The 10,573-nt window shown below is 35.2% G+C and overlaps 2 protein-coding genes across 5 annotated transcripts; both read left to right on the top strand.

Moving 5' to 3' along the window:
- Nucleotides 1–1,008: 1,008 nt before the first annotated feature.
- On the top strand, nt 1,009–4,286 carry LOC125859644 (uncharacterized). Its single transcript, XM_049539430.1, has 6 exons — nt 1,009–1,295; nt 1,392–1,524; nt 2,134–2,237; nt 2,677–2,821; nt 2,932–3,072; nt 3,265–4,286. Exons 1-6 carry the CDS (start codon nt 1,255–1,257, stop codon nt 4,129–4,131), a joined length of 1,431 nt encoding a protein of 476 aa, XP_049395387.1. The 5' UTR covers nt 1,009–1,254; the 3' UTR covers nt 4,132–4,286.
- Nucleotides 4,287–4,505: 219 nt separating this feature from the next.
- On the top strand, nt 4,506–10,011 carry LOC125859645 (uncharacterized). Of its 4 annotated transcripts, none has more exons than XM_049539434.1 (9): nt 4,506–4,702; nt 5,383–5,460; nt 6,434–6,507; nt 6,807–6,909; nt 7,965–8,015; nt 8,827–8,977; nt 9,112–9,250; nt 9,430–9,535; nt 9,628–10,011. In XM_049539434.1, the coding sequence occupies exons 1-9, from the start codon at nt 4,570–4,572 to the stop codon at nt 9,786–9,788; spliced, it is 996 nt and encodes a 331-aa protein (XP_049395391.1). In that variant the 5' UTR covers nt 4,506–4,569; the 3' UTR covers nt 9,789–10,011. The 4 variants fall into 4 exon arrangements, with proteins under 4 accessions (XP_049395391.1, XP_049395389.1, XP_049395388.1 ...); XM_049539432.1 differs by having other exon boundaries at nt 5,350–5,460; nt 9,631–10,011; XM_049539431.1 differs by having other exon boundaries at nt 5,350–5,460.
- The last annotated feature ends 562 nt before the right edge of the window (nt 10,012–10,573 follow it).

The raw sequence follows: 10,573 nt of genomic DNA, 5'->3' as shown, positions 1-10,573 counted from the left end.
TTAAGTAATGTAATGTGGTGACAATACATGAAAACTAACCTAGAATGATTGTATAATTTGTAGCTACCCTCAATTCATTTATTCCTTGATATTCTAAATGATAAATTTAACACCGTTTTATTAATTATTTTGACGGACAACTTCATCAACATTAATTGAACTGTTACTACAACAATAAAAAAATTGTTAATATTTATACTCATTAGGCGATTTTATTATAATTAAATAATATAATGCTTGAAAACTAACATGCTTAGACATAAAAAGTTTTATGTACAAACACATACCATACTTTTTATTGACTTGATATAAAATCTAATACAATCCGTCAATTGTTTACAAAAGTGAAATCAGAAATTTTATTTAAAATATTTAAATTAAATCCATATTTAATTCATTTATATAATTTATTTTTTTTTGACAAAATTGTTTTCAACAGATCAGCCTTGAATGATTGTAGCTACCCTCAATTCATTTATTCCTCGATATTCTAAATAAAAAACTTAACGCCGTTTATTAATTACTTTGACCAACAACTTCACCAACATTAATTGAACCGCTATTGAAATAATAAATATTTACTCGCATTAGATGATTACACTAAATCGTGTAAATTCACTTTAATTAAGTAATGTAATGTGATGACAATGTTAAAAAGTTTATGCACAAACATATATTATATTACTTTTTATTGACTTGATATAAATATCTAATACAACCCGCTAATTTAGAGTAATAATTAAGGTGAAAATAAAAAAGGTGGATCATTCATTTCCTCCCGTATATATTTAAGAACCCGCCAATTTCGTATTCTATACGCGCATGTTACGCCACAACGTTGCCCCACTCCTCATTATTTACCGTTGTCAGACCCGATTATTACTGACAGTAAAATCCGACGGGGCACCTAAAGATTCGCAATCAGCACCCAGCTGCTACATTTACTCATATATAAACTCTTTCTTACTTTTTTTCTCCATAAATATAGTTCTTGTGTATGTTTATATTTAAGGCCTCAATCTTAGCAAGATAAATTTTATTCCTTTTTTTTCAAAATTTTCGGATAAGCAGGAACTTGCATTAGACTTAGACACCTCCATAAAGGTTTCTTTTCCCTTTTATCAAAACAAAGCAGCAGCTTCTTTTCTTTTACCTTTTTTCGAAGTTGATTCTTATCGTGAATTCAGTTGCATTTTTTTTCATCTTGTATAAATTGGTGATCCCTTTCGTTTGGGGAACTTAAAGAAATTCAAGATGTTAGATGCATGGCTGAAAAGTAAATTCTATGCTAAAAGGTAATAGCCATGATTCTGCAAGGAGGCTCTGTTTTTTTTTCTGGGTTGGATTTTGAATTTGTTGGTAATTTTTTTTTTTTGTTTTATGTGGTACAGCAAATCAACAATAAAGCTCACAAAGACTCGAATCGAGATGGTGAAAAGGAAGAGGAATGCAATGTTGAAGTATTTGAAGAATGATATAGCCGACCTCCTTAAAACTGGATTGGATGTTAACGCCTATAGCAGGGTAAGTTTTTCTTTCCCTTTCTTTAAGTTCTGAGATTTGAACCTTGAAATTTGAAGTATCTTGGTATAAGAAATCTGCCTCTAGCCTCTCGTAAGGTCTTCGTACAGTCTAGCCTTCCGAAACTCTGTTTTGTGGACTTTCACAGGGATGTTGTTGTTGTTGTGATCAGCATCTTATCTTATTTTGATGTAATGGATTTTTCTCTCATCAAATATAATGAAGATCTCCGTCCAGAAAATACTAAACAACAACAACAACATACACATTGTAATCCCACAAGTAGCCTAAGCTGATCTTATCAAACCTATGTTGGGTAGATAGGCTGTTTCCCATACACGCTCGGCGTCTTACTGCATTTCACTTGGCATCTATAAATGAAATTGAGTACCTGTTCAGGGGTTTAATATGACTGCTAACATGGATTTTGGAGGGAAAAATTGTTGTGTAGGATGAACCGGTGATTGCCTTGAAGTTGGCAGAGTTAAATTTATTTCATGTAATCACGAGTCTAGAAATTTAAGTGTCTATTAATTATTGAATTTCTTCTTCTTCCCCAAAGTGTGAATAGCTCAATTTCTTCTAATTTGTGATCTTTGTTATTTGCTACAGGCTGAAGGCCTCCTGGCTGAGATGAATCTCTCTCGATGTTATGATTTCTTGGAGCAGTATTGTGAACACATCTTAAATAATCTATCTGTAATGTATAAACAGAGGTATGTTTTTTTAAAATAATTATTTATATCTTGCTTTTTTCTGTGCTATTTTGATTTTTGTGTACTCAAATTCATGTTAGTTGCTGCTAATCTTCTGGCAGTTTGTTTACTTGATACATGTGTTTACATTAGTTGGCTTGTCAAGATTGTTTAATTAGGCCAATTAGGTGCAGTTGTTTGAACATTGCCCGGCTCTTCAAAAATGTTGTTTGGTGCATGTTAGATCCTCAAATCTTGTGCATTTTGGATGATCTGACACGAGTCTGGCGATATTTTTGGGGAGTTTGAGCAATATAACATTCTATTAGCATTTCATTCATGTATGTTATAATTGCGAGATGAGAGGAAACATTACACATAGCTTCCTTCAGATATTTTGAGCTGAATATGGTGTGATCAAACGAGTATTCCTCAATTTCTGGGTAATTTTTACTTATAGGGAATGTCCTGAGGAGTGCAGAGAAGCTGTGGCGTCTTTGATCTTTGCAGCAGCAAGATTTGCGGATGTGCCAGAATTACGCGAACTAAGAAGTGTATTTACTGAGAGATATGGAAATTTCCTAGAATGTCATGTCAATAAAGAGGTAGTCACTCATGTTTTCTCCATCAGATAATATTTGTCTACAAAATTTACAAATGCAACTTTACTTTTTCTATCGTGATCTGGAAAATAAACGCGTTCTCTTCTATACAGTTTCTCCAGAACTTAAAGTCAGTGCCACCTACAATGGAGATGAAGCTTCAGTTGATGAAAGATATAGCATCAGAATCTGGTATAGAATGGAATTCAAAGGCTTTGGAGCAGAAGCTATACAATCCACTAGTGTCTGAACAAGTAAGCCTTCAATAGAACCTCATAGTATCCTCATTTTTGCATCTAAGCCAACTTGAAATTTGAATTGCTAAAAGTAAGTTTGATATATAAAGAATTGAAAGTTGTTTCAATTTTTTACATTTTGTTATCCTTTCTGATTGGAGTTTCACGTTTAATCAGGCTTCATCTGGATCTTCTTTGATTCTTTTGCAGGACTGGACCAAGAGTCAGAATGATCAGAAGTACAATCTGCACGGTAAGATGGAAGAATCACCTCGGAAGAAAGATTCTGAAGTTGCTAAGTTTGATCATGAGAACGCGAGGCAACTGTCCAAGGATAAATTGGAGCATAATTCATCTTATGGCAGAAAGGTAGTCCCTGATGATGAACATAGTTCGTCAATGAGAAGGAGGGAGAGAAGTAACAGAAGGAGAAGAGATAGCCTTAGTAGAAAAACTGACGATTTGCCTCCAGTCAAAGATATTGAAGTGATCCAAAGGCAACAAAATAAACCAGAGATTGAGATTGCTCCTGAAGAAGAGTCTGATGACAAGAAGCCATTGCATTATAGGTCAATTCTCCCTCCTTATATCAAACCGAGTTTAACAAAAAACACTTCAGATACTGTCTCTCCTACTAGCTCCACTGGAGAAGAAAATTGCAAGGATGATGCAGCTGAAAAAGCCAAGGACAAGCCAAGATCAGCTAGGACGAGACGTGGCACAAAAGTCACAACTGGTGACGATAAGGAACCTCAGGATGAAGAGGAAAAACTGATCGACAGGCTATTGATGTACTTAAGCAGGAAAAAGTACCAACAATCAGTTAACACACCAAAAGAAGCTGCAGTTGACAGTCCTAGTGAAGTGTCAAGGCGGAGAAGTATGGGGAACAGGACGCTATCCCTTCCAGCAGAAAGGGAACAAACAAGTCCAAGGGATCAAAGAAGAGGGCACGCTCGAACAAATTCATTTCAACCTGATATGTTGGGTTCAAATAGACATGTCCATCCTAAGCTACCAGACTATGATGACTTTGTGGCTCGACTAGCGTCTCTCAGAGAACAATCAAGAGAATAGATATTTAATTAGATGAACTCATATTCCTGCATATTACATTTCGTAGTTCATTTGTCATCATATTCTTCGTTTACATGTTAGGATTGTTGTTTGTAAGCAGTATATAAATAGCCCATCTCATGCTATTGTAAATAAACAGCTAAATAAACTCTTTTTTTTAATATATACTCTCCTTCTGTAGAATTTTCTGATTATTTACATCCCGTTAATTCACTAATCAAATTTGAGACACTTGTAATTTTATCACGGAGAGATATTCATTTTACACATATAAGGTCAGAAAAAGTCATTTTCTTGTAGTCAAAATCGAAAAGGGTTATATTTTTATTTTGTAATTAAGTACTTAAATTAAAATATATAGAAGTGAAATCATCTATAGCCAAAATAACGTTTGGAAAACCCCCAAGTGGGTGCGTCGTTTACAACAATTTTGATTCGATGGAGCGCGAAGACGGCGTTCAACAGCCATTGTCGTCGGAGCAAGTGATGAGTGAAGTTCACCTCGGCTGCCCTCCTCACCACTCCGGTCCCCATCTCTCCCATTTTACCATCTCGCTACCGCCTCGCCACGGTAAGCCGAATTTCCCTATTTTCTTCTTCAGTTAGCTCCGAGTTGAACATGAGCCGCCGACGAACAATTCATAGCAGCAAAATGTCTACTACTGTATTAATTTTGTCATGACAATTGCTCGAATGAAACACATCCTCAGTGAACAGTCAACAGTAATGTCCGTAATTGTGTTAGATTATTAAGTTTCATTTTGATTGGAACTCTTATTTCCAATTTTTAGCTCCACGAATAGTCAACAGTAATGTCTAACTTACTTGGAGAATTTTGAAATTCCTTTGTTTCTACTTGTTCTTTACACTTTTCTTCTTTATTTTCTTTTGATTATATAATATTAAACTGGTGATTTTAAATGACAATAGTAAGCATCACGGATGTCATATGTAATTTGCAAATTAGAGTGACTATTGAACTGAGTGGATTGTTTGATCTGAACAATTAGTAACAGGGGATGAAATTAACTCGTGTGCGGGCTTCTTATAGGAAATGGAGAGCTGGAAGCACTATTAATTTTGTTGTTAGAGTAGCCTAAAAATCTGAAGCGATTGCAGAAGCTTGTTGGAGTGTATGTACATACTAGGAATACTGTGTTAAGGATCTTGATAGTATAAGAACTTTTAAAAGAAATTGTATTTTTTTCGACTTTGTAGAAAATTCCATTTTGAGAGGAAATACTGATGCAGTTGAGGATATGTCAATTTCTGCATCTACCATGTTTGACCTGGATGAAGATGGTGATCTTATTCTAACACGGCGCAAAAGTAAGTTATCTGCACCTAAAAAGGAAGGCTTTTATCAAGAACTCTCTTTTGTAAGTGTAACTTTTGTCCACCATATATTAAAAGTTACACAATGCACCCGTCTTTTCAGCACCTTCATTTGGTTTTGTACTTTTAAGCCATTGTCGTATTTCATCTTAATAGCTATTTACTAGTTGTTTTTTAATGTCAATCAGTGTTTGTTTATGAGCTTTTCATCTCGGTGCATACTCTTTCATGTTATTTCATCTGCTTTTGTAATCTAACAGTATTACTGGTTAATGATTAAAATGGTGGAGGTATTCCAATGGAACTGTGCGAAACATGAAAATTTGTAGTTAATGTGAACTTAAGCTGATTTAGCCTACAAGTAAATGATTTCTGGCTTTATTTCTGCGATCGGTTTGAAAATCATTGAGTTTGTGAACCTTTGATCTATGTTGATCATAATAGAAGCATCTGAAGTTCATCTCAAGTGAACAGACATAAGCTCTCTCTTTTCCCTCCTTATAAGTAGAGTGAACAAGACCATCATGAAAAAGTACTCCCTTCATCACATTTTGTTTTAACTGTTTAGTTTAGTCCATATTGAAAATAATGGCAATGTATTCCATGATTACTTTAATATCACAAACTAACTAATACCAATAGGCAGCAGCACATGTTTTCTTCTCTTGATTTCCTCAGTATTCAACCATGCTCAGTGAATTCAGGAGAAAGAGTTGAGAGAAGGCACAAAATTTTCCTAGACGAGAAGTGCATTTTTCTCCTAGTGGTTTTATAATAAAATTGGGGATATTTATTGAATTTCCTAAATTACCTTCAGATGAATGCTCTTAAGAAAAAATCACATCTACATGGCTTGAATAGTAACATGGAGTCACTGATTATTTATCCAAGCTTCTCATCACTCCTTCCACCAACATTTCATATCAAATGCCATATACGTAATACATCGTTTTCCTTCTACTTGCAGAACCACCTAGCCATAATCTTGTCTTAACCATCCAGCATAATATCACTTCATCGATTCGTAGAGTTGGTTTGCAGGTAATCAAAAAAATTCAGAGTTCGTTGGTCCTTATGTCTTGTCTTCATCTACCATTTCTCCATTCAGCTTCTCCCCCCATATTTAAAAGAAGTATGTTATGAGTCTATGACATTTTCCATATGCTTTTGCTCCTCAATTTGTACGAGGAAATACAATAGCTGAAAACTGTGTGAGCACATCTTCTCTTTTCCGTAAGTGTAAAATGTCCCGAATGTCAGTAATCACTATTATCCTCATTATGCTATCTCAAGTTGAGTGCTTTATGTGCTATTCATTTAGTTGTTTTTTACCTATTCAGGTTTGGAGAGCAGAACTAGTGCTTACTGATTTTGTGTTGCATCTTATGTCTACATCATCTGATTTTGATAAAGTTGTAGCATTGGAGCTTGGGGCTGGTACAGGTAAGTTTCATCACCTTTAATTTGTTTTGTTCTGTTTATAGTATCAGCATTGCTACCTCTACTCATTGCAAACGTCCCCACTTTACAGAGTAGTGATGCCAAGATCCGTACTTGCCTGACAAAAGTTTCCTAAAACCATAATAAGCAATTTAACAATTAATATGGAAAAGACAAATAAATTGTTAATATTGCTTTTCAAAAACTCTAGGACAAAAAAGAAACTCAAATTTTCTGGTCATATTTTTTTTCCTAAACCTTTTTTCTTGAATTATTTTGATGACGAAGAGTGCTGTTTCAACTTGATACTTGAGGACAATCGTTCCAGCCTTCTACCCTTCTCCACTATAATACCTAGCTTGATGCAACAACCTGGTTTCGAACATGTGGTGTGCAGTGTGCACATTACTATGCCTGGCATGTTGTACTCTCTGCCATTGAACCAAAGCCTTGGATTTTGGGGTACCTTTTTTTCCAAAAATACAACAACTACTATAATGCCTCAATTCTCAGCTAGTTGAGGTGGGCTATATGTATCTCACTCTCCATTCCGCTTCCTGTGGACCCATTTCATTTCTTACCTTGTTTATGTTTTTAATTAATGGACACCTAATCACCTAGTATGTACTCCCGTTTATCAAACAGTTATCAACAAATTCATGCTTAAATTTCTCCTTATAATACAGTATGATATACCATGTGGGTCTTGATAAGAAAAGGATATGTGGCTTCAGTTGCAGGACCCTGGTGTTAAATCCCAGAGCCTATCAGGTACCTCTTATTGCAAACCATATTGGGATCAATAAATGGTATCTTATTGGGTCCAGAAACATCGGGATCAGCTCGGTATCCTTTTGGATTTAGAGTCATTATTATTTGGTGATACCTGCCCTGCTGCCATCGCTACCACTGAATAACTGAAATTGTATTCTTAAGGTTTTCATTGACTTGTAGCTACATCAAAAAATTTCGGACTGATCTCAAGTATCTAGATTTATTCAAATTTAAAGAATTAGTATCTGCTGTATGACAAGATATTCTTTCAATGTTTTTATCAGGGTTAGTTGGTATTTTGCTTGCCCGTGTTGCTAAAACTGTCTTCATAACAGGTATACAGCATTGAAATGCTGATGTTCTATTCTATTTTTTTTCATCTGATAACAATTTATCAATGTGCTATGGTCTGTAGTGTCATGCACAGCATGTTTTCTCAAGTTACTCTGTAGATTCTTTTTTTTTTCATACGTCTTTTCAATGGCTTCAGAAGCTTTTCTAAGCACTAATGTCTTTTTCAAGCATATTACTTGGATTCCCATATATAATCACTTGGGAGATCGGTAACTTTTTTTTTTTATCCTACATTTTTTGTGTGACTATGCATTTTACTTTTTTATCATCGGTAACTTTTTTTTAAATCTTAATTTCACATATTCAAAAGTTTGCAGTGGTCACCATCATTGTTATGATTTCTCATCCTTGTCACTCTGAGGCTGCGGTTACGTCTAGTTGTATGTTGCCGACCTTGGTGATGAAGAACTTAGCGACAGTGGAGGGTGAATCTTAATGCTGCTTTTACTTATTATTTTATCTTTTTGTGCAAGTAAATAAGTGAGACTTAGTAATTGGCACTTCCCATGCAATACATGTACGTGGCGAGAGCTCCAGGCATAGAAATGTTATTTGGTTAGTGTAGGTCCTTTAATTTAAGGCCATCTGCTATCAGAACTTCATTTAGCATATTTTGGAATTTACACCAGTCACCATCAATTTTATCGTTGTCTTCTTTTTTCTGTTGCAATTGCTATGAATTGTCTATCCTTAAGTTAGAGCACTATGAACCGTCTATCCTTAAGTTAGAGCACTAAGGATGGCATGCTTTTGGTCACATTTTCTGTTTAATTCCCAAGTTGTATGTGTCAGACCATGGAGACGAAGTACTTGAGAACTGTGAGAAAAATGTGGATCTTAATGCTGAAATATTCCATGGGAAGGCTTCTGTTCATGTACGTGAACTTGATTGGAAAGATTCATGGCCTCCTCAAGAGGAGAATACTTCACCATCTAAAGGAAGGTAATTGATTTGTCTGTACTATAAGAGACAGCTAGAGTTGATAACTACCTTTTGCTAACATTTTTGGGTGGTTCTAGCAATGATAAGTATTACTAGAATATAAGCACTAAAGCAGATCAGCCAAATTTGTCCAGGTACAGCTGGACCCAATCAGAAATCGAAGAACTCAAGAAAGCTTCTTTGCTTCTGGCTGCTGATGTCATTTACAGCGATGATCTGACTGATGCATTCTTCAGCATCTTGAAGAAATTAATGTTAGACAACCCGGAGAAGGTACCATGAATGAATCAGGAGTACTCTGCACTTTTTTGGGTGATGGTGGTGTCGGGACCAACTTGCACATACCTCTAGTCATCCAAAACCTTTTAAACATTATGTTGTTGGCACCTTCAAGAGTGGAAGATCATAAACGCATATTGGTTGACTGATTGTGTTGTTGGCCTTTACTTCAGGTGCTATACTTGGCTATGGAAAAGCGTTACAACTTTTCCATTGATGATCTTGATGTTGTTGCAAATGGATATTCACACTTCCGTAGTTACCTGATCACTGAACAAGGTCAGCACGAAGCTGCAAACGGATAAAAAGTTCTTTTCACTTATTGTTGGTAATTCATCACTAATATATGTGTATGATATGTTACTATGCAGCAGATGATGCAGGATGTAAGCAGGTTGATAGTGCATCCGAGCCCTTCTTTGTTGGTGAACAGATCGATTTGAGATACATTCCATGTTATGTGCGGAATTACAATAGAGGGAATGACGTTGAACTTTGGAAAATTAAGTTAAATCATAAAGCACTCTCCTGAATTGCGTAAACACCTCTTATTGATTACATTCATCTTCAGTTGCAATGAACTTGAAATTCATATTCATGCTCTATTAGCATCACCTGTCAATTTTGTAAAACAGATTGGTATACCGGCAAGTTGGTTTGTTCATGTGGAGAAAGGGAAAAAAGCACCAAGCAAGCAATTTGCAGGTATAATAAGAATAGTAGTGGTTTCAGAAATATGACTTCTCGACTTTTCCATAGTATTTGATTATAGAATTTAGATGTTCGAAGACGCGTCACATGCAATATTAGAATCTTTGAATGGTGCTGTTTTTAATTGAGAACCAACTTTATACTTTTGATGTGCAAAAGCTAGCAAAAAGTTATCCAATCCTCACCTTTCCTTTCTGTTGTTGTCTTTACTCACTAAGGGAGGTTTTGTCCTTTTTATTTGAAAGCAGATTTCCGAGCCAATTTGTATATATCTCGACTATTGTATAAGGTATTAGTTATGTACTTGCCACCGGCACAAGTGCCGAATTAAAATAATCGCCAATTGATTAAGGTGTCCCTTGAGTCACTAAAAGGAAAGTTAAGTCCAAATTTTCAACTATATACTAATAAACAAAACAACTGCATGCAAATACTGGAATTGCTTCTTTAAATAATTGCACTATTATATTCCTACCTAAACTTGTATTGAAAGCTTCTGCTCAACCCCTCCAACACTAGAAAAAGTAATTAAAAGGAAAAGAGAAGTAAAAGTAGAAAATATGTATTGTTCTAATACATGTTTATGATAAAGTGTTGCTCCTATAT

This window comes from Solanum stenotomum, chromosome 3 (assembly GCF_019186545.1).
Source record: "Solanum stenotomum isolate F172 chromosome 3, ASM1918654v1, whole genome shotgun sequence".
Taxonomy (NCBI): Eukaryota; Viridiplantae; Streptophyta; class Magnoliopsida; order Solanales; family Solanaceae; genus Solanum; species Solanum stenotomum.
The sequence above is the reverse complement of the archived record's forward strand: the minus strand, read 5'-3'. Positions and strand labels throughout refer to the sequence as shown.